At 46.4% G+C, this 22,249-nt stretch overlaps 9 protein-coding genes across 11 annotated transcripts; 4 read left to right on the plus strand and 5 right to left on the minus strand.

Moving 5' to 3' along the window:
- Positions 1–665: 665 nt before the first annotated feature.
- TSTA_049230 (xylosidase, putative) lies at positions 666–2,214 on the plus strand (the record flags this gene model as incomplete). Its single annotated transcript, XM_002485392.1, has 2 exons — positions 666–730; positions 801–2,214. 2 exons carry the CDS (start codon positions 666–668, stop codon positions 2,212–2,214), a joined length of 1,479 nt encoding a protein of 492 aa, XP_002485437.1.
- A 577-nt stretch (positions 2,215–2,791) lies between these two features.
- Positions 2,792–4,726, plus strand: TSTA_049240 (alpha-galactosidase, putative; the record flags this gene model as incomplete). Its single annotated transcript, XM_002485393.1, has 7 exons — positions 2,792–2,888; positions 2,961–3,217; positions 3,270–3,406; positions 3,481–3,651; positions 3,712–3,872; positions 3,933–4,625; positions 4,696–4,726. 7 exons carry the CDS (start codon positions 2,792–2,794, stop codon positions 4,716–4,718), a joined length of 1,539 nt encoding a protein of 512 aa, XP_002485438.1. The 3' UTR covers positions 4,719–4,726.
- Positions 4,727–4,930: 204 nt separating this feature from the next.
- Positions 4,931–6,704, minus strand: TSTA_049250 (protein kinase regulator (Mob1), putative). Of its 3 annotated transcripts, none has more exons than XM_002485395.1 (6): positions 6,578–6,704; positions 6,376–6,500; positions 5,997–6,157; positions 5,839–5,932; positions 5,645–5,778; positions 4,931–5,576 (listed from the first exon to the last, which is right to left on the minus strand). In XM_002485395.1, exons 2-6 carry the CDS (start codon positions 6,396–6,398, stop codon positions 5,335–5,337), a joined length of 654 nt encoding a protein of 217 aa, XP_002485440.1. In that variant the 5' UTR covers positions 6,399–6,500; positions 6,578–6,704; the 3' UTR covers positions 4,931–5,334. The 3 variants fall into 3 exon arrangements, with proteins under 3 accessions (XP_002485440.1, XP_002485441.1, XP_002485439.1); XM_002485396.1 differs by having other exon boundaries at positions 6,582–6,700; XM_002485394.1 differs by having other exon boundaries at positions 5,997–6,500; positions 6,558–6,675.
- A 169-nt stretch (positions 6,705–6,873) lies between these two features.
- On the minus strand, positions 6,874–9,602 carry TSTA_049260 (intracellular protein transport protein (Sat1), putative; the record flags this gene model as incomplete). The annotated part of the gene is made up of 3 exons (XM_002485397.1): positions 8,882–9,602; positions 7,815–8,828; positions 6,874–7,766 (listed from the first exon to the last, which is right to left on the minus strand). Exons 1-3 carry the CDS (start codon positions 9,438–9,440, stop codon positions 6,874–6,876), a joined length of 2,466 nt encoding a protein of 821 aa, XP_002485442.1. The 5' UTR covers positions 9,441–9,602.
- Positions 9,603–9,928: 326 nt separating this feature from the next.
- Positions 9,929–10,931, minus strand: TSTA_049270 (mitochondrion organization and biogenesis protein, putative; the record flags this gene model as incomplete). The annotated part of the gene is made up of 2 exons (XM_002485398.1): positions 9,929–10,796; positions 10,827–10,931. The coding sequence occupies 2 exons, from the start codon at positions 10,929–10,931 to the stop codon at positions 10,032–10,034; spliced, it is 870 nt and encodes a 289-aa protein (XP_002485443.1). The 3' UTR covers positions 9,929–10,031.
- A 183-nt stretch (positions 10,932–11,114) lies between these two features.
- On the plus strand, positions 11,115–13,072 carry TSTA_049280 (uncharacterized protein). The gene is made up of 3 exons (XM_002485399.1): positions 11,115–12,161; positions 12,241–12,314; positions 12,358–13,072. The coding sequence occupies exons 2-3, from the start codon at positions 12,280–12,282 to the stop codon at positions 12,926–12,928; spliced, it is 606 nt and encodes a 201-aa protein (XP_002485444.1). The 5' UTR covers positions 11,115–12,161; positions 12,241–12,279; the 3' UTR covers positions 12,929–13,072.
- A 773-nt stretch (positions 13,073–13,845) lies between these two features.
- On the minus strand, positions 13,846–15,509 carry TSTA_049290 (glucan endo-1,3-alpha-glucosidase agn1 precursor, putative; the record flags this gene model as incomplete). The annotated part of the gene is made up of 4 exons (XM_002485400.1): positions 13,846–14,697; positions 14,813–14,961; positions 15,005–15,365; positions 15,429–15,509. The coding sequence occupies 4 exons, from the start codon at positions 15,507–15,509 to the stop codon at positions 13,846–13,848; spliced, it is 1,443 nt and encodes a 480-aa protein (XP_002485445.1).
- Positions 15,510–17,431: 1,922 nt separating this feature from the next.
- TSTA_049300 (WD repeat protein) lies at positions 17,432–21,270 on the plus strand (the record flags this gene model as incomplete). Its single annotated transcript, XM_002485401.1, has 4 exons — positions 17,432–17,962; positions 18,015–18,286; positions 18,338–19,171; positions 19,226–21,270. 4 exons carry the CDS (start codon positions 17,432–17,434, stop codon positions 20,868–20,870), a joined length of 3,282 nt encoding a protein of 1,093 aa, XP_002485446.1. The 3' UTR covers positions 20,871–21,270.
- Positions 21,271–21,280: 10 nt separating this feature from the next.
- Positions 21,281–21,872, minus strand: TSTA_049310 (uncharacterized protein; the record flags this gene model as incomplete). The annotated part of the gene is made up of 2 exons (XM_002485402.1): positions 21,281–21,655; positions 21,705–21,872. 2 exons carry the CDS (start codon positions 21,870–21,872, stop codon positions 21,281–21,283), a joined length of 543 nt encoding a protein of 180 aa, XP_002485447.1.
- Between the last annotated feature and the right edge of the window lie 377 nt (positions 21,873–22,249).

Below are 22,249 nucleotides of genomic sequence, written 5' to 3' on the forward strand. Positions count from 1 at the left end.
AACCATCGAGGTCGGTGGTGAGGTGTAGATATCTCCCTATGCCCTAGGATAATTGTTGATCCGCGCTACAAGCGAGACAGTGCCTATTTAGGAGGAAGGATGTGATTTATTCATTGAACGGCTCTGGCCCAGTGATATTGGGGGCCTAGTTCGAGATGTCATCCTTGATGAAGGACACACTGTACGCAATGGATTGTCTACTACTGTGCGCTAGGTTATGTCATCTCATCATGTCTGCCGCCCTTTTCTACAATGGAATTTGACATGGTGAAGACTGAGAATAGGATGGATGTGGAAATTGCTGAGTCAAAGACCAAGCCGCATTCAAGTCAAAAAGTCGTCGAGTAGTGCCGGAGGTCTTTACAAACCTCGTCAAAAATACTATAGCCAGATTCTACTGTATACGTAGTCTGCTATCATAATAATGAGCTACCTAGCGAGACGGGCCAAGGAGCGGGCAATTGATGATATCAGACTGCTGCACATTGCAGACATTTTAGCCCTAATTTTCCACTCAGCATTGGCATTCAACCTTGCGGGGTACGTTACATATAAGGATAATTGTTTCTGATGACACAAGATGGTCTTCTTCAGGTCGGATAATTGAATTGACACACGGTTAAATATGTCCATTACCGGAGGCAGTTCAATTCTTCGAAGGTATAATGGCCTGCATCAAAGAGGTAAATAGGACTTGGGTCACAAACTCTGCGATGCTCTCGCCTCTGTTGTAAGCAATACCCCATCAGGTCTTATATTACCTGAGTAGCCTCCACAGATCACTATCCGAAGATATCCAGACGACCACATCCTGATCGGACCGACAACATGAAACAAATCAAACCCACACCGCTGCTACGGCATCTCAGATCTTCATTCCTTCTTCTCGGAGTACTGCTAAATGACATAGGCATCGGTATCGCCAAAGCAGACAACCCTTTCGTTCAATCCATGTACACAGCAGATCCGGCTCCATTGATATACAATGACCGACTCTACGTCTTCATGGACCACGACGAAAACGGTGCTACAACCTACGAAATGAAGGACTGGCGTCTTTTCTCGACAACAGACATGGCGAATTGGCAGGATCACGGCTCTCCCATGAGCTTGGCCAACTTCTCATGGGCTAATGCCAATGCGTGGGCACCGCAGATTATTGCTCGGAATAATCAGTTCTATTTCTATGCGCCAGTTCGTCATTCGACAGGATCTATGGCAATTGGCGTTGGGGTGAGTGATACCATCACTGGACCATACCACGACGCCTTGGGGAAACCGTTAGTAGAAAACAACGAGATCGATCCCACAGTCTTCGTTGACGATGATGGACAAGCTTATCTATACTGGGGAAACCCGGACCTTTGGTACGTCAAATTGAACCAGGACATGATCTCCTACAGTGGTAGCCCTATCCAAATCCCACTCACGACTGCTGGCTTTGGTACTCGATCTAACAATGCTCAACGACCTACCACCTTTGAAGAAGCGCCCTGGGTCTACAAACGCAATGGTATCTATTATATTGCCTATGCAGCTGATTGCTGCTCTGAGGACATTCGCTACTCAACTGGAACCGGTCCCACGGGTCCCTGGACCTATCGCGGCGTCATCATGCCAACCCAGGGCGGCAGTTTCACAAATCACGAGGGTATAATCGACTATAAGAACAACTCGTACTTCTTCTACCACAATGCCGCTCTACCCGGAGGAAGCGGTTATCAGAGATCAGTTTGTGTGGAACGTTTCGTTTACAATTCCGACGGAACTATTCCTACCATCCAAATGACCACCGCTGGACCGCCGCAATTGGGTACTCTGAACCCGTACGTGCGTCAGGAAGCTGAAACAGCAGCTTGGTCATCAGGTATCCAGACCGAAGTATGCAGTGAAGGCGGGATTGATGTTGCTTTTATCAACAACGGGGACTATATCAAGGTGAAAGGGGTTGCATTTGGCGCCAGTCCCGGAGCGCATTCCTTCTCTGCTCGTGTTGCTTCTGGTGCTAGCGGTGGCTCAATTCAGATTCACCTTGGTAGCACTTCTGGTACGCTCGTGGGAAGTTGTAGTGTACCTGGTACGGGGGGTTGGCAGACTTGGACTACTGTTACTTGTTCGGTCAGTGGTGCTGTGGGCACGCAGGATGTGTATTTTGTCTTCCAGGGAAGTGGTTCTGGGTATCTCTTCAACTTTGACTACTGGCAATTCTCCTAATTGCCACTTATATTTTGTATTGCCTAGAGTACCTAGGTACATACACTAGTGGCAGATGGGAAGAATTGGTTGATCAAGAGGTACACGTATGAACGTAACTAGTTTGGCAACCTGACAATTGATATGGTAGTGTTCGCATAGGCTATAAGCGAGCTATTATTAGCCTTAACTGAAGACTCTACTCCACATTCATGCTAAAGTAGTATTATCCCAGGATTTATATTAATTTCGCGGGGTTTCGGCACTTTGGCAATGATCTGCTGATCCTTGATTGATCCTGATGAATACTGGCATCAACACGATCATACGGTTAAATCATACAGAAACATCTTGAATCTCCATTTCTTCACCCTTCATTATAAAAAAAATTAACCGAACCTCGATGCATACATGGCCTGATTAATCAACCGCAAACCTGGAAGCTCCGGAGGGGGTTATACCAAGTCTCAGGATATTGTCTCTGTACCTGAATACTACTATATAGGTTAGGTTTATTCACGATGTTAAGGTACGCTGAAACATGTTTCTTCAAAATCATATCCATCTCTGTTTTTTGCTCACAGATCACTAACCAAAGATGAAGCTTTTGACAGTCGTGGGCAAGATTATACTTCTTGCTCGCACCGCAACGGCTTTGAACAATGGTCTTGCCGTCACCCCTCAGATGGGATGGGGTATGCATCTTTGTCACATTTCTCATACAGAGCATAAACATTGAAGTGTTGCTAATCAAACCGAATATACAGATGACTGGAACGCATTCGGCTGCTCACTCAGTCAGAACCTCGTCCTCTCCACGGCAAATACTATCCTGAAGACCGGCCTCAGAGATCTGGGATATCATTACATAATCCTGGATGATTGCTGGTCTTCGGGCCGTACTTCAAGCAACGTCCTCATTCCAGATGCTAATAAATTTCCTAATGGCATGAAATATCTGGGAGATCAGCTTCACGCTCAAGGGTTTGGGTTTGGGATATATTCTAGTGCTGGTACTAAGACTGTAAGTCCTATATCCTTTCTATAGTGCATTTTTCTTACTGGTTATTGTATAGTGTGCTGGATACCCAGGTAGCTTGGGATACGAGACTGTTGATGCGAATACATTCGCCAGCTGGGGAGTCGACTACTTAAAATACGACAATTGCAATAACAATGGCCAATCAGGCAGCCAAGCAGCAAGCTCTGCTCGGTAAGTTTACATATCTTTGAAATCATGCACCTTTCCCTCTCCGATTGCTCTTTATTAACGTATTCGGCAACTAGCTATAATGCCATGGAAAAAGCTCTGGCTGCTAGTGGCCGAAACATTCTTTATGCCATCTGCAACTGGGGTCAGGATTCTCCTTGGATCTGGGGACCATCCGTGGGAAATTCCTGGAGAATCACGGGTGACATCTCTGATAACTTCAACACGCAGAACTCAGCCTGCCCAGTGTATGTACTCTTCCCTGCTTGAGTTATCTACATCATGTGTTGAATTAACATGTTCTTCAGGCCAAACTCTGGTGGCTATGATTGTTCCGTAACTCAAATCATGTCCAAGCAAGCAACGATCTCACAATATTCCGCCAAGGGAGGCTGGAACGATCTTGACATGCTCGAAGTGGGTAACGGGGGTATGAGTGACTCGGAATATGTTGCTCATTTTAGTGTTTGTAAGTGCCCTCGCATACTCCCACACTGTGAAGTATTGTACTGACAGGATTTTTGAATAGGGGCTGCCGCTAAAAGTCCCCTCATCATGGGCAACGACATGAGCAAATTGATTGCCAGTGACTATTCTATCCTTGCCAATCCCGCCATTATCGCTGTCAACCAAGACCCCTTGGGAGTTGCGGCTACTTATCGCTGGACTCGTAATAACGTTCAGTTATGGAGCGGTCCCCTGGTATCCACCACGGGAAGCTCAGTTAACGATCAAGTTGTCGTATTATACAACAACGGCGGCTCAAGCACAACTGTATCCGTGGCACTCTCCGACGTATTCGGCTCATCTTCATCTGTTCCATCCTCCCAGCTCGAAATCCGAGACCTTTGGGGCTCGCGGTTAAGCAATTCCCAAGCTCAGACGATCCTGAACCAAGGCGCTTCCGCCAATCCTTCATGGCTGTATAACGCCACGGCAAAGAGTTATGCCACTGGACTTTCTCAAGGGGACTCCATGTTACTCGGAACTTCCATAGGTTCAGTTACTGGAGCAAGTGGAACTATTCAACAGACTGTTTCAGGGAATGGGTGTAGAGTTTTCCGACTTCGTGCATCAAAAGCATCTTCTACATCAACCACCACCACCACCACGACGTCGTCTTCCGGACAATCTTTACAAACTCAATGGGGACAATGTGGTGGTCAAGGATGGACTGGACCGACTGAGTGTCAATCTCCGTATACCTGCCAAGTGCAAAATGGTTAGTTATCTTCCATCACATCGCTGTTACTATAATCACAGAAGAGATGCTGACCACTCTTTCACATTAGATTACTACTCACAGTGCAAGTGATAGGAGTTCAAAAGATAAAGTGCCCTCTGTACTTGGAAGTTCGGTGCTATCTCCCAACAATGGAAAAGAACGATGCTGTTGTCATACCTGAAAAGTTCATATTTGACCTCCTACATCGGCTAGTCGAAATTGAGATCAATGAAAATTCCTGACTAGAATGAGATTGGATATCGTAGCTTGTAATGGCGTCCGACAGAGTACGTATATAAAGGGACAGGTGCTAATGATTCCATATTTCGGGGTAATTTGGGCTAGGATGCCACGTGCCTCATGACCCATCTTCATACAATATAATGAAAGATCCATGAAGAATATTTATTCATTAATACATGAAAAGAGGAAAACAGGAGAAATCTACTGAATTAAACCCCGAAAGTGAAATGCTCATCCCCTTTATGTAATAAGCAGTAATCCATGAGAAATCATACGATGCAATGGACAGAAATGAAGCTATCACCTCAACATCGAGAAAAGGTGATAATGAATGTAAGAAATCCCAATAAAAAACGCCCGATAATCACACAAGTCGAGAATATGATAGAAAACCCATATGCAATGCTAAACACAACTCAGTACGATACCCATGCCTCGTCCAATAATTACCCGGAAGAAAAGATTAATCACTCTTCAACATACTCTCCACCAAGTCTCCCAATGGACCCCAAAAGTCCTTGCCGCTGGCTAAGGTATGCTCATCAATGAACAGCACATAATGCTTGAAACTTGTGTTGAGATGCGGCTCAAGACCTAGTTTGAGGATGACGTGGTAATGGTGGCAGTAGATGTGGGCATACACGCGGTAAAGACGTTTGAACATCTGGCGGATGAGTGCAGGAAATGTTTTGGGGAATGGGACGCCTACATAATACTAAAATTAATATATGCACTTTTATATAGCAGAGAAAAATGTCAAAGGTGGAACGTACCAGTTCGGCTGGGAAACATCTGCTCATTATCAATGTTGCCTTGAACCCAGGCCATTAAATGTTCAATATATTCTGGTGCGGACATTTTTGTTGGTCGTTTGTAGTTCTCCGAGTCTTGCCAGAGGTACTCAAATCTGTTTCAGTCAGATACTTCTGCTCAAAGTACAGACAGTAAAGCAGAGGTGTCCACTCACTCATCTGTAGCCTTCATCTCGGGACATGATTGCGGCGAGCAAAACTCCGTAATTGAGCCATAAAGCAAATTGATCTGATTGTAAAAGTCGACCACTGAAACAAGTCACCACCATCATGTCAGTCTACCATCAAGGATCTCCACGGCAGAAAGTATTACCATTAACGGCCAGCCACTCATTCACATCCTCCCCCTCAGGTAATTTGACAGCCTTCCGCAAACTCCCACTGCCTAAGGTCTCTTCTGCAAACTTGCGGAGTTGATAGCTCGTCGTCCCTCTTGATGAGCGAGGTTTGAACGGTCCCTTTGTGCGAGCATTACTAGGTGGTGTTAGTACGTGTAAGCTGCCCTTGAGACCACGAACGGCTGTTGATAAGTAGGATGGAGGTTCGATGGGAAGATAATGATGACGGGCTTTGATTGTTTTAGTTGAGTCGGAGTGGCTAAGAGTGCCAGTACCAGCGCTCAGTGTAGACATGGTAGATGTATCGTGTGTGCTTGGAGGTAAGATCTGAGTGTAGCAGAAAGAGGTACACACATTGTATTCAAGAAGGAAGCCATCTTTCCTATTCCTTCTGTTCTCTATCAATTTTTCTGCCGACGGCCAGTTCGGTTCGTGATTCGATATTGCTGGTATGGAATGTGTGACTTGCTAGCTCCAGGCTGCGGAATGCCATGACGCCGTCAGTTGATGTTTAAGTACATGATTTAGCGGCATACTCTAGACAATGACAACTCACGGACCATAGGATTTTCTCTCTCGGACAATGGCACGGGATAGTTTTAAGCCAGAGTAGTCATCCGAACGAAAAATGAACAATGACCTTTGACCTAGTATGATCGATCGCTGATGTCTTGCTTGCATCTAAAAGAAGGAGCTAATGATGCTTCCCCGCTCAGATCTCCAGCGCGGCACATCACGTTGCCCGGGTGACAGGTCATGTGACTTTTCTATATCTACATCTCCGAGAACGACCTACTTCTAGTGTACAAAGGAGTATATTGCTATATAGAATCCTTCTCATTTATGCCATCGCTAAATGGAGTACCCCTCACTCTCCTCAGCCAACGGTTCCCGAACCGTCTCCCCATAAACAGTCAACGGAATAGCAATCTCAAAAGACTCGCTGGGCAAATTCTCCAACGCAGAATAGACAGAGCCTCTCTCGTCTTGACCCAGCAATTCCAAGAGTCCGCTGCCGGACAGACTCCCGTCTGAATCATGCTTTGAATGTGTCGTGACAAACTCGAAGCGGAGATCCCAGTCTAGCTTTATACCAGTCGTTAATAATGTAGGCGTTGCCGAAATCGGGATTGCGGGACTAAAGACTACTCGTGTGGAGAATAGTGTGTTTTCGAAAAAGGAGGCGTATATACGTCGTGTGGCCCGATGGATGCTCGTATTGGATCGTAATGCTAGTGATGGATCAACCTTCTCCGAGGTCTCTAGAGTCGCCCTTAAAGAAAAGCATGGCAGAGTTGCATCTGTGAAATCAATCGTGGCAAGAATTGTTTCGCCTAATCGATGAGATGGACGGTTCAGGACAACGACAGCAATGCGCCGTCCATTCCGAGCAATGTCAAAGCGATTCGCGCTGCGGTTGGAACTGGTGACCTGGTTACTGCGAAGAATGGCAAATTCAATGGCCTCTTTACAAGACAGAAGCGGCCCCAGTCCCGAGCTTGAACGTCTCCTTTCGAGAGGCGTCGTCAATGGTGGTCCCGGCGTGCGAAGATGTTGCGATTCGTGCTTCTTCAAAATCTCATCCACGTAAGACAAGAATTCAGGAGCGGTAGCCCAAGTTGGTCCGCTGATACTTTTGTCCTTTTGAGGTGGACGTGGTATGCTGCTGACTTTCTGTACACGTGCTTCATCACGTAATAGGACGTATGGCTGCATAAGGTCGTGACCGAGAACATCTCCTTGATCTGGTGGAATTGTTAGTTCTGGTACTCAATTCATCATTTGAAACTCACCATTAACTCCACTAAAAACTCGAAAAGGTACGTTGATGCGATTGACTTGTTGGGATTCCTTAGGACCACTTGGACGCTGAGTACCAATCACAAGGTTGTAAGATATCTTTATAGCCTTCCCTTTGTGACTAGCTGGCAAACCTCTAGGCAATGTAAATGAAAACGAATATGACTTTTCCTCTCCAGGACCGAGTCGAAGGTCGACAAAAAGAAGGGACTGCGGCGTCGACAGTAAAGGGATCGAGTTTGAAGAAGCAACTCCTCGCATATCTCTCAAGCCCTCAAGATCACCGTTCGATAATAAACCGCTTATAGACTCCTCAATCGCATCCCATCCCAATGCGCCTAGAAAGCCACCACTTCGCCGCGGTTTCTCCTGACTGCGACCGCTAGTTTGCCCGCCAACAACACCTTTTCGTTTCACTTCCTCAAATGCAGATTGATTGATAAGCGATCCGTCAACGGTAAACGAAGCGCTGACCTGCGCATAACCCATCAATAGAGTCAGAGCATCATTTTTCCTGCCAATTGGCTCCAAACTCGAGAAATGCCGTCGATGTTTCGCCAAGCCGGCTTTTGATCGGTTTCCACCGTAATTTGTATATTCAGATTCGAGTGTGTCCGTTGAGTTGTTGCTCGCTGCGTAGAACTCGCCGCTGCTTCTATTACTCTCATTCACGCTAGAATTTGAAAGTATCCTTGTTGCAGGAGCCAAGTGTGCTTGTTGTGTAAGAGACGGGGGTTGTTTAGATAGCTGTCTTGCCGGTCCATCATTGCTTGTGCTTGGGGCCCCACCATTGGAAGATGCATTGCCGTCAGTCTCTGTCGCAGGGTCTAGGCTCGGAGGAAATTTGAAGTTGGTGGGAAAAGATGGAGGTCTGGAGCGAGGGCTTCTTAGTTGGCTGGAGTGGCCTGGACTAATTGGTATGGTTCGAGACTTTCTCTCGGTATCAAGTCGCGGGTTTAGAGCTGATTCTTTCGGGGGAATGGCTTTGGCCGGGTGTCTACCGTTCGCTGGGAAGAGTCAATAAGATTCATTTCCAAACTTTAAAAGCACAGTATCGTACCCAAAAACTCGTCCAACCCAGGCGACCGGCTAGGGGGGAAGTGTAAGCTAGCAGAGCGCCCGTGACCCCATGGTCGGGGGCGGGATGATTGTGTCTGGCCTGGTGACTTCTCTAACGAACTACCGTTGTCACTCTCTATCGACAGAATCGACACCGACCGTTTGTGTTTGTGTTCATTTGAGTGCCCATTGTTCAATGGTGACGGCGAATGAAGAGGAGGGAAGCTATAAGAACCCGTCAACGGAGAGCTCAAAGATGCAGAAACCCGATGTGAACCAAGCGTCGGCCGGCGAGGACTCGATGGAACCGAACGTCGGCTCCCATTGAAAAAGAACGTAGGTGAAGATTTAGGCGCGAAATAGCCATCATTGATATTTAAAGTGTTTAGAGGACGGGATACTCTGCGCTGATGTTGCTGACGTGGTGAGTTGATGGACTTTTCCTCGGCTCTCTCTGCAACATTTTTAAAGGTGATTGTACATTCGACGTCTTCGCCGGCAAAGACTGTCTGTTCTTTCCATTTCACGAACACTTGAAGGTCCGATGGCATGGCGACCATGGCAACTTAGTCTACCGCATGGGTGTATAACGACTCGGCTTGCGCACAGAAAAGGAGTAGCGGGTTTTATCTGAGTACGTCGGCTCTGTGGAATAACATTCTGTAAATAGCAGTTAGTTGTATCCGGGAACAATCAATGTGGATGTCGAATCAATAACAGGATGATAAGTATGGATTGTGGTTGCGCAAAGTTGAAGGACAGATGAAGGAGCAACACATGTCAATGATGGATCGCGGAGTGATCCATCTCCGCTTTTATTGGCCACGAACCGCCCTCGGTCTATCTACGTACCAACTTAATGAGCTGCTTCATATTTCACCTTGCTCTTTACATGTATGGATAGTGACGTCTACAGATAGTCCCATAGCGCTTTACCAATGATTAGAATATATATCAATGCTGAAATTTATGATAGACATACAGACATATATACATAATGGCCAGCGACAGCTGTCCAGTAAGGATTATTAACACCAATGGTCCAGTACGATTCATACTGCTCGAGTCAGGGTCTCCATCTGTACTTCACACTGGTCGGACATGCTAATGCGTCGTTTGAATGACTCTGCTGTATCCGTCGTAGGTCATAGTTATTCCACCGACGTCGATCCTTTTGGTGCAGGCTCACGGTCTGGCCTCGAAATATTCACTTGCTTTTCGTCTGATCGGGGCTGTTTCCGTACTGTCTGCCGTAAAGGCTTTTCTTCCAACCCAAGCCTACGGGCGTCAGAGACCTTTGCAGTCCATTCCCCTTTTGGTTTTCGTAACCCTAGCTCCTCCATATGGCTATAGATTTTCCTGTAGCGTTCTGCCCATCGTTCTTCACGTCTCTGCCTCTCTTCTTCCGACGGTTGCCATTTACTTTTCAGGATTCGTCGAATAGCTTCCGGAGAAACCTTGAATTGTTCTGCAAGGACCGGCGTAGTCCAAACATCGGGCTTCGTAGCATACAGATGACGGATTGTATCCAGGGAATCTGGTGGAAGCTTTTTGCGAGGGTGCCATCCTTCCTGAAACTTGTTCTGAAGTGCTTCTTTTTGCACTTGCCATTGTTCTCGTCTCCGTTTCTTCTCTGGGTTGAGCGGCGGTAAGGTGGACTTTTTGATACCGATTTTCTTTGCCTCTTTCGGCTTATTTTTTCTATCTTTTGATTTCTCCGATGTCGACTTTGAATTCTTTTTCGACTCACTCGAGCTTCCAGGTTTGGTCGAGGTCAATTCAGAGATAATGTCCTCGTCTGCAGTGTTGCGAGTGGTAACATCGGAAATGAATTCATTCACTCCGTTTAAATAAGCTTGTGATGTGGAAAAGGTCCTTTTCGATGACCAGCAATTCGAAGATACAACAGTCAAAGTCTGTTTTGAAAGTCGTGTAGAATTGTAGACATTAATTGCTGATTGTCCTGCATGTTGGCTAACAAGTTCCGTGCGATAGAGGCCCTGAATTACATTCAAAAGTGTCAATCTCCTGGATGCCACACAGACTGCCATTGTTGCAGATTGATGGATGATTGCAAACTTGAGAAATAATCACAGGGAGCAGCCTTGTGAGAAGGCAAGTGGGTCTTCAAAGCTCCACACCCAATCCGGTTAGCGCCATCTCTTCTCTTTTTCAGGGCATGACTTCACCATCGACCACATCTTCTCTTTTACGCTGTTCTTCGCTCTTTATTTGGTACTCTTAAGAGATTGATAATTCATGAAATATTTAAATAGTCCTGGGCGATCAATTTTGCGCTTGACTAATTGCAGGACTCGGAACATTATGATTCTAACTTAGGCCACGAATATATTCAGAACAGACAAACCATCAGGACACTTAAGACTGGGATGGATGACCAGCCGCAGACTCCAAAGCTACGTTGCGTCTTATTGCAGATGAATTACTTCACAATACTCGTTTCCGGGGCGATAATAATATCAGTTCTGAAATGCGTCCCTGGCAAAAGGAAGAAAGTGCGACCACCGTCAATGAGCGATACACTACTTAGAATATGACTTTGCTTTCAAACAACACCTAACAGGTATTGCGACAACACGCAAGGCCTAATATTCGTGATTTGCCGCGTTTTCTGTGTACAATAGAGACTTGCGCTGGAAGTATGTCGAGATTACCACCCGCGAGCAACCAGGAGAGGATTCACTAAGAGGCGCGAGCCATCATGCAATCTCTGCTCCAATATCGTTCTTACGCAAACAATTATTGAGCGAAAACCGCAAAAACCAGAGAAGGTCGCACCGGGCACTCGACAGCCAGAAACCGGCAGGACCAACCAGAAGCAATGATTAGAGAAACGACTCCTGGCGTCGTCAACATTCATCAATCACTAGAATTATCTACACACATAAATACACTACACCTGGACTTGCAACGGGCGGTGGATGTGGAGCGAGCCGACTGGCGTCTAGATCTGGTGATGAGGTATCAAGAACGACGACTCATCAAGTAGATGATAACACGCCTAGCATGACGGTGACGCGAGTCGATTTGCCAGAGGCGAAGGATAACCCGAAGATGGAAGTCTCTTCGTCTTTTCCTTTGAGCGAGAAGATGATCTCAACGATCCTCATAACTGGGGTTCATGTTACCGAGCGTTGGGTACGGCTTACATGACTTTCATGGCGACTTCAGTAGAATTTTGCTCTGTTGCCGATTCGTTTGCCGTCAAACAGGCATCGGCTGGACAATCCAAGGACAGGGAGGTCAGATTTTGTTGATTGGTATGTTTTTCCGGGCCCTCATATCGTGTTGAAACCTTGAAGATGAGATTGGACGTATTGATTGACTGACCGATATCAGGTGGGTACCTGATGGGTTTGGGTATCGGCTGTTTCTTCAATGCCCCGTTCTCCGAAATCATTGGTCGAAACCCGGTATGACGCTCGTCGCGCATTTTATACATGGACGAGGTTACAGATCTATTGTTCGGGCTTTTGCCGCGTTCTTTGGCTCTGGTGCTATATCAGACATATGGCCGCGGCTCGACCGTTCTTACATGTTCGCTATTTATGTCTACATTGTGTTTGCAGGCCCTCTTCTGGCGTCAATCATCGGGCCAATATTAATAGATCGTTATAGGGTCACAATTTTCCCAGTGCAAATAACATTCATCTCTTTCGTCTGGGGAATTGCTGTATTACTCATGCCGGAGACATATGTGCCAGTCATTTTATATTGGAAAGCACGGCAGTTTCGCAAACTCACGCGGCAGTTGAAATTCAAAGCACCCATTGAGCTCAAGAGGGTTAAATTCCGACGACGAATGAAGCACGATCTGAACAGGCCATTCCGTTTTCTCTACAAGGATAGAATGCTTACCTTGGTTGTGGCATACACCGGTCTCAACTATATTATCACCTATCAAATGTTCTCGGCCGTCCCATTGCTATACAGTACTGACTACAAGTTCGACTTGCTCATGTGGGTCTTGCTTTCCTACCCACCCTTGACGTTGCTCCAGCAGTCTTCCGGAATTATAGGATACTGAGAAGACGATTGATACTCGCTCTTGAAGGGGCACACGAAAGTCGAACCGGAAATTGGCCTATTTCTAGTTATAGCCGGTGCCCCAACGATTTCGATAGCATTGTTCTGGATGACATTCACGAGTGAACCCTCGCTTCCTTTCTGGGCTCCATTATTCTCAACGAGATCTCCTACGGCGTTGTTTGCGTCGCCATATCAGTCTTTCAATACGCTGTAGACAGCTTCGAGTCTTATGCTGCTAGTGCGCAAGCTGGTGTCCTTATGGTGCGATATGTTTCTGCAGGTGCCATATCTTTTTGTTCAGTCCCAATCCTCCAGCAACTTCATATAAAGGGCGCTTTGTGCCTGTTTGGGGGCTTGAGCGTTCTCATGGTCCCCATACCGTTTATGTTATATCGGTTTGGTTACAGGTTTCAAAAGCCGGACATTATCCAGGATTAGCCACTTACCTTGACTATTAGATGTATATCCCATATGCGCACATTCACGAAATCTATCAACGCGTCGATAACAAATAGTTCCATTAGTAAACATGTAAATTATTAACAGTCGAGATAGTACAACCTTTAGCATAATAACGTCCAGTACATAGCTAGCACATAGGCACCATTAATCCGACATGATGAACGTGTAATTTATTAGTAGCTCCAGGTTGTTTACCCAAGAAGTTTATATTCCAATGCCCAGGTGGATGAACTATTTGCTTGTGCTCCACCTTGCCAGGATGAGATACATAGCCAGCTAGCCCTAGTCCGTCCGAATCCGGATATCCTAACAATTTCCCATTTAGGTAGTCTGACTTCTTTACGCTGAAATTGTACTGTAAACGTACATACTACATGAGCAAATGGAATGTTAACAAGAATTATCGGTCATGCTTTACATTTTCAATACATGAATCCCTCAGTTAGTTAACCCTTAACCACCCGCCAAAGTGTCTATCGAAGTTCCCTTTCTCGCCGCGAAGACCTCCATCGCCACAATTTTTGTAGTGCTCAGATGGACCGAATCTGCAACCAGACTTGCTGTTACAGAACCCGATATCGTTCCTGCCGTGGATGTTAATGTTGATTCTGCAGCTGTCAGTGCCGATGAACTCTTGTAAGAAGCAGTTCTTACTGTTCCAGACCCGGACATAGCAACAACCTCATAATTATAATTGCAAACCCCTGACGTCTCAGCCACCACATCCTTGGTACCAGTGGCAGCAAGAATAGTGGTCTTAGTACCATTTGAACCCGTCTCGATAACTTCAACGTATTGAGTATCTGCGCGCCCAGCTTCAAGGCCTGTAACACTGCCGCTGTTGAGGCCAGTGACACCAGCAGCTGTTCCGATCAATTTGCCATCGCTATGCACATTGATGGTATACTTATTGCCCGATTCCGGAAGGATGATCGCGTAGTTGGTAGTATCCTGTGCGTTCTCATGTGACCTTGGTAGTCCTATAAAATCATGCTTACACGACGTAGTCGTCAACAGTGTTCGGTACCATATAACGCCAACACTTGATGAAGTAGTTATCTCACTGATATCCGAAGCACCCTTCTTATAGGCAGTGATAAATGGTAAGATAACCTGTTGCCAGCCCGTATGATCAAACCCACCGGCATAAGTGGCAATATTGGTGTTGCCGAGCGATTCATTCCAGAAATTTCCTATGTAATGACCCTCGCCGGGATCGTTCCAGGTGATGACTTCGACGAGGTCTGATTTTAAGGTGAGAATTTGAGCCATGCGGGTGTATAAGTTGGATTCACCCCTGCGGTACTAATTGTCGTTGGAGTCGAGATGTTTGAATTGAAACGTTGATAGTGCTTTGTTCCCATAATTAAATCATTTTCCCAGAGGAAGCGGTGTAGGAAAACTTACACATCATATAGACCTTGTTAACGTCGTGTGCAGCAGCGATCATAGCGCTGTCCACCTTGTCACTGACATTGGCAAATCCAGCATCCTCATATGGCCAAGCAGACTCCCATGAGAACGCACCATCAACAACAGTGAAGGTATGAAAGAATTTGTTCGGATATCCTTTTGCATCATCAAAATCCGGCACAAAAAAACACATCAATACCCACATCACTCAAAGCGTCCTTGAACGTGCTCTGCCATTCAAAGTTCGGATCCGAGGACCCAAATGTAAGTCGACCTCCATCAAACGTGCTCACAAAGGGCTTATTGTCATATAGATAGTAATTATCGTGACCCACATATTTCTTGAGAATAGGCAAAAATTGAGACGGGTTCGTGAAATGACCCATGTCGAAGCTGAAGAAGAGTTTGAAGTCTGTCCCTTTTGCAGCAGTGAAGAGTTCACTGATGGCATCGGTGGACCAGCTTTCGACACTCATGAAATTGAGCGCGAAGGCGTCGAAGCCGACGTTGATGGCACCTTGGATGTCGGTATTTGCGTGGTGTTGGGTGATACCTCCAACCTGTATGTCGGTGGTCAGATTAGTTGTCATCCGTATTACTTCTTGTTGACAGGGGAGACTCACCATGTAATGGGCGAATACTGCTTTCGCTGCTGCCTGACGAGCAAAAGCAGCCCTCAGCAGTATAGCATTTGAGATCTTCATTGAGCGTAGCTACCTTACAAGTAAGTATAACAGCAGCAAGCTAGCTTCCGGCGTTGCAGTTTCTCTGGGCACCCAGAGATTGGAACAAGTGATCTCTATCTATCCGGCAATTCAAGTCAACTTAAACACCCGACAATGAATTTAATTGCCATAGATGGGACGATCCGATGCTGACGCATATTCGGAAGCCCTACAAAGATTAAGTACCGAGTAGTCAACCGACGGTTTCAAGAAAATCTCCATTTCCAAGTTCCACCATGGTCCTTAAAGAGCCTCCCATAGCCAGTTTCAGTTGGTTTAATCTCTGTTCGTTACATACAATGAGCCTTCAAGGTTCGTATACTTCAAAAAAGATTAGGCGGTCCACTCTTGAAACATGAAACAGACCATGAGGGGCAAAGACAATTTAGGGCTGCAACGTGCCATTTAATATGTACGAAGGAGGCTCTTGAATATAAAGATCCACTATATTCCCTGTACGAGATTCATCTGGTGGGAAAAGTGATTTTTTCGCAATGGTAAATGGATAGTTCCAGGACTCATGACGGTGCCCCCCCAAGGTCAAAAGATATGATGTCTGAATAAAGTGTTAATATCGGGACATCTTAGTTTGAGCTCGAGTGAATGCCACCGGCAGCTTTGTCCGGAGGTTATACCAAGACCGAAGCTAGGTGTAGACATTTCATGAGCGTGAGGCCTTACATCTTTTGAGTCCAGCCAGGGGATCCTGTTACAAAGCGACACCTTGCTAATCCGGAACCGAATTAGTCAAATGATGCGTGTGCAGGATAACGGATTGCCGTATTCTTAACGTATTCGTTCGAGTGATGCATTTTGTCAATTGTCGATGGAGATAGAGAGCGGTACGGCTTTATGCCGGTTGAACTCCTCAGCTCACTCTCCGAGATTGTTATAGGAATGTATTTCGACTATGCATGCTAGGTCCAGTTGCCAACGGCAAAACAACAGGAGACGTAAGGCATTATTATGTAGGTCGGAGCTGCGAGCTGCAGGTGTTGAGGAATGTTTATGCTGATTTACTGAGCATATGCCACTTTCTTGATTAGGATCATCCTAATATGCTGTTCATAAATTCACCGTGTCGAGATTATGCAGCTGTCGGCAGTCGTGAATGGCAATGATAATGCACGTCTTACTTCCCTTGCTGCTGTTCATCTGCTCCTATGCCGGCTGATTACTAGGGAGATCATTGGCCAGCTCCTCCCTCGATTCCGCTGAGTAAGTACCGCAAATGTAGACGCAATTGACTGGTGACTCCTCAATAGATGCCGAGTATGTTCGAAGTTGTTGAGATAAGAAGCTTTGATGATGACGATGATGAAAGGAGACTCGATCGGGAAAATAATGATACTATTTACTAATGCACGGGATCTGCAATTTCAGCCAATAGGAATCCGAGAATAGAATTTAAGGCTTACCACTAGTCCCAGACAGGAAAGGTACCAACAAATGTTCGTGCCAGATCCGTCAGGCCGCCAACAGCTCCCCTGCGTTGCTCCCTTCCTTCACTCCACACTCAGCATTGAACATCCTCAACAACTTATCTGATCATTCATCCTGACCGCCGTCTCTCTCTCTTTCTCATATATTCTTGTCTCTCATTAATATCGCGCTGATAATCCCATTTCTACTCTCAGATTCATATCACTTATTCTCGGTTTACTTCAGAGCTCCGCGTCTTTTTCCCCTCACAACAAACAACTTTCGTGAGCTCATCCCTCCGACAACGCCCTTTCAACAATCATACGCGCAACTGCAGGAATTTTTAAGGCTTCATAAGAGCGTATAAACATCCACCAAGTTCAGACCAATGGTGTAACAAATGCCTCTGTTGGAGAGTATCACGCTGCTCGACCTGTCCCGGCCATCGACATAGGCAGGAGATCTCACTCGTCGATGTGATGGCCAGTACCCCGTGGAATACAAAGAGCAAACTACCAGGGCCCGGGACATCTCTCAAGATCACGCCCTCCAATTCACCCATTCTAAGACCCGGTACACGATCGCCCAATAAACCCTCACCGCATCAGTCCGTTTTATCCTTACAGACGGTAATCGGAACAACTACCGCTACACCCAATGGCTTTTCTTCGCATGAACCAAGCAGATCATTTGCTCTGTGCGTAGGGTCCGCCGCAATATTAGCGGATATTGACAGAGATGGGACTGTCAATCAACGCTTTTTTCGCGCACGCCCCACCGCAACTCCCGTGAACCCTGTCGTCTCTTTCTACAATCAGCCTGCGAGTCCGACAACACCAGACAATCGCATTCGCTCTGTTACAGGCAGGGTAGCAAATAGCGGGGGAATCTCTCCTGCCGGAGATTGGGCGGACTCAAGTGGTTCGCGCACATGGACATCGCGCGAGAGAATCAAGGCCGTTACAAGCGTCGCAATCAGCCCTAATGGAAGGTTTCTAGCTGTTGGAGAGGTAAGCTTGACTACCCTGATGACATCTTGGCCAATATTAACTATCATGGCAGACTGGCTATAATCCTCGTGTTTTGATCTTCTCCACAGCCGCCGATGCACCTCGCGACATTCCTCTTACAGCCTTGACTGAGCACACTTTTGGCGTGCGCAGTCTCGCATTTAGCTCCAACTCGCAATACTTAGCCACATTAGGAGACATGAATGATGGTTTTCTGTTTGTTTGGCAAATTAATCTGCGGACGGGGGCCGCGAGACTTCATTCGACAAACAAATGCACGTCTTTTATTCGTGACATGTGCTGGATGGGTCAGACACTGATAACGTATGTATACCGCCTATACGCAATTTGAGCCGAGCTAACATGGATTATTAGTGCTGGTGTACGACATGTCAAAGTTTGGCGGCTTGAATCCCGACCTGGATCCCCTTCGAAATTACGCCCTAACAACGAGAACCTTTCGAGCTCTTTCTCCGGGAACCCGAAAGCTTTGTCCGGACGAAATTGCCTCTTAGGCTCGTTAGGAGAGCACACCTTTACTTGCATAGCTAGCGTGTCTGATCGCGAAGCAATTCTCTGTACAGACAGCGGCGCGATCTGTCTGCTCGACGACAGTGAGGGTAACCAGAAGCTAACAGTCGTCAAACATGTGCCTTTCGGTCTTACATCAGTTACGGTTGCTCCCGAATCTGGGGATATCTGGCTCGGTGGCCGAGGAAGGAGGTCTCTGAAACTGAGAATGGAAGACGTACGAGAATTAACGAAGCTCAGGTCGCCATCTCCCACCTCTTCTGTTGACAGTATCAATTCGAAAGGCAAAGTTCCGACTTTTATATCGATTGCCTATCTGGCAACCCATATTGTTACCGTTGATTCTTCCAGAGCCATTCATGTCTGTCCGGTTAATGTATTCGGGAATGGGGACGACGGAGGTGCCCTGCGGGATAGCCTGGTACCGGCTCATCGAGACCAGGTGCTAGGTGTCAGGTCACTAGTAACTCCAAATGTCTACAAGGCGGATTTTTACACATGGTCATGTGAAGGTTCGGTTAATTTCTGGGACATGCAGGGTAGATGTCGAGCTTCAAAGAAGGTCGAACTTGAACAACTGGCCTCGGGAGAAGATGAGGTTGCCAATGAGCTCAAAGTTCTACGAGTCACTGAAGATGCAAACACCTTTGTGTCGGGTGATCGATATGGCGTGCTGCGGTAAGTCGAAGAATTAAACATTGAATCGTTATGTCGAATACTAACTTAAAACAGAGTCCTGTCTGCGGAGCCATGGAAGTGTGTCAATGAAGTGCGAGCTCACGGGACAGAGATTACCGACATCGTCGTCAATTCCGCGTCTGGACTATGTTTAATTGCTAGCTCTGGGCGTGACCGCATGGTGCAGCTTTTCAAGAAGACCGAGAAAAGCTTCGAACTGATTCAGACAATGGACGATCACGTGGGAGCTGTTGGACAATTACTCTTCATGAATGACGGAGAACGACTGCTCTCCTGTTCTGCAGATCGCACAGTGATCGTCCGTGAAAAGGCTTCCCGAGATAGTGATACGACCACGGTAATAGCATTTCTCATGTCCAAGGTTATCACGCTTAAGGTATCACCACTATCGATGACAATCGCCCCTGATGACCCGGATACTCTCGTTCTGTCGACACTTGACCGCCACATACAACGTTTTGATGTAGCCTCTGGTCGGCATATCCATTCATTTAAAGCTACTGATTTCGAAACCACCGACGCTGTCGTCATGAGCTCCTTAACTGTAGCTACTGAAATTCCTGGGCAAAGCCCTCGCATCCTCGTGGGGGTTTCTACCACTGATAAGTCTATCAGAGTCTACGACTTTGAACGAGATGCATTGTTGACTAAGGAGTTTGGTCATTCTGAAGGTGTTAGTGATGTTATCTTGCTAGAGCGGAAGAAAAATGATAGCACTCATGAAGTCGGCCGGATTCTTGTTAGCACTGGCTTAGATGGAGTGGTCATGATTTGGGACCTGTCGATTCAGCAACTACAGGCTCAGGAATTATCACAAAGCAATATTCGAGACGAAGAGGAGACCCCATCAAAGGAGCTCGTTGCTGCGAGACCTCCCCTTCGACGGATACTCTCCAGGTCAGAGCTCGCTGGATTTCGCCAGGATGCTCTTATGTCAACACCCACACCAACGCGTGAACAATCTCCACCTCGCATACGCAAGAAAACATCCCGCTATACACTTACCCCGACCATGCCCAGAACCATAGGGCGTAACGACTCACCACCACCTTTACCCAACATCCGCCGCTCTCCTGTCCCTGTCCTCGACCCTCGAAGATCCCCGTCTCCACCCAGTCCCAAAACCAAACTCGTCAACGGCGTAAATCGCCGCTCAAGTATAAACAACCTACGTACCTCATCCATTGATTTCCGTTCATCAACACGCACCAAGAATTCCACACCCAGTGAGTTCGGAAGCCTCAATATGTCCACGGAGCAGGTCTGCCGGACATTACGAGCCTATCGCAAAAAGCTACATAGCTCAACCGACTACCCTCGAGGAGCAAAAGAGCTTGATCGAGAATTAAACCTCACCATCCACGCCCTAACCGAACGCGCAGCGCGACATAACAGCCCCAGTCCCGATACGGAGGTCGATAGCAGCGAGAAAGAGAACAACAACAAAGATAATAATAACCATACTGGCAGTAATGGTATCGTACTTCGCCATAAACACAGTGCCAAAAAGCAATCATCATCTTCTTCATCTTCGTCCTCGGCTACTGTAACTCTAGTGCCGAACGCGAAATTAACTAAAGTCGCAAGACGAATGCCGTCTACACCGTTAATGTCAACGAAATCGAGGACGAGGCAGGTTTCGAGGAGTCGGTCTCTGGATGCTGATGGCGAGGGGTGATTTACTTTCTCCTCTTTCACGTCTTCATAACTTAATGAATTTTTTCTACTCCATGGCTGCAAATGGGACTAAGGAGGGGCTTTTGGCTAGACAGGATGGTTAGTCTTTTTACGGGGGCTCGGCTTAATTGCTTTTCATATCATGGATCGATTTTCATTTTGAACATTTGAGAACATTTCATGGCGTTTTTCTTTTTTCATTGTCTGGTTCATGGTGTGGTCTTCCTCATTCTTCTTTCTTTTTTATTTTCATTGATTACCTTGACCTCTCTGTGTTCTTCAGGGGTCCCCCTATCCTTATTTCATACTAACAATAATTCAGAAGATACCCAGCCCCCTTGCAAAGAAAGTTTCTAGATGAAACATGTCGAGGCAAATTTGATTTGATTTTCATCTCGCTCAGTAAGAGGGTTACTCCGAATCCATACTGTATGTAAGCCACTTCTCGTACTTGATCTGTAATTCCAGCGTCAAGTGTCCACAGTCATCTCTCATCGATCTCGATAAATCAATGGCCTTGCGTACCCTGCGCTGATCGTCAGGTTGGTTATTACTCAAGTATAGGTCGACGGCGAAGTTGAATGCCTTTGTGCTGAGATACTCTATTTCTTCGTCTGGATAGTTATCTCCCGTGAATATCATGTCCTGTGCAGTAGTTTGGGCTTGATCGAGGATTGCCTCACAAAGATGTATGTCGCTTCGACGGTGGTGCACACATAGGTCGAAAATACACCTGATGAAACTGGGATGATTATTGTTTATGCCTTTTGCGGAATCACATAGTTCCTTTTTTAAGAATTAGCTTCGTTGATCCCAAGCAACTGGGTAGACTTACTTGAAGAATGCGAATGACATAATCATTAGGCATTTTCTCCGACGTTAATATCATGTCCGCCATTATTGAGCGAGTATTGTCACTGTCAATTGCAGACACGGCTCTGATGAATTCTCCGGCGTCAAGCCATTGCTCGAGATACAGAACAGCTTCTAGGTTGAAACACATTATCTCGTCATATCTCTCAGTGAGAGTAGGGGAAATGTTCCATTCTCGCGAGATACTTGATCCCACAACATTCTGAGTATCCGCGTATCGATTCGTTACCTCGGTGTAGAATGACTTCTTTAAGATTCAGGTCAGCACGTTGTTCATTCTTGCAAAACCTACTAAATAGTTACCTTATTGGTAGTATTTATGTTCTCTTCGGGCCAGATTTGTGTATACGAGCATTCCGAAAAGGTTGCATGAGATTCGAAGGCGGCTAATTTCACGTTTGACATCGGTCCCGACATCTTTGGGGTACATATCGATGAGCTGGCTCAATACGTTAGCCAGGCCCTGGATACTGAAAATATCTGGCATCCTGCTTCAGTTAAACCAGA

Source organism: Talaromyces stipitatus, genomic scaffold (genome assembly GCF_000003125.1).
Source record: "Talaromyces stipitatus ATCC 10500 scf_1105507295515 genomic scaffold, whole genome shotgun sequence".
Taxonomy (NCBI): domain Eukaryota; kingdom Fungi; phylum Ascomycota; class Eurotiomycetes; order Eurotiales; family Trichocomaceae; genus Talaromyces; species Talaromyces stipitatus.

Bases quoted from the DNA above. Each gene is read 5' to 3' on its own strand.
- TSTA_049280 (XM_002485399.1), top strand. From the start codon at position 12,280: ATGCCCCGTTCTCCGAAATCATTGGTCGAAACCCG. The intron at 12,315-12,357 runs GTATGACGCTCG...ACGAGGTTACAG, and splicing joins AAATCATTGGTCGAAACCCG to ATCTATTGTTCGGGCTTTTG.
- TSTA_049250 (XM_002485394.1), bottom strand. From the start codon at position 6,315: ATGTCTACACTGAGCGCTGGTACTGGCACTCTTAGCCACTCCGACTCA. The intron at 5,933-5,996 runs GTAATACTTTCT...GACTTGTTTCAG, and splicing joins TGAGTGGCTGGCCGTTAATG to TGGTCGACTTTTACAATCAG. The intron at 5,577-5,644 runs GTACGTTCCACC...AGTATTATGTAG, and splicing joins GATGTTTCCCAGCCGAACTG to GCGTCCCATTCCCCAAAACA.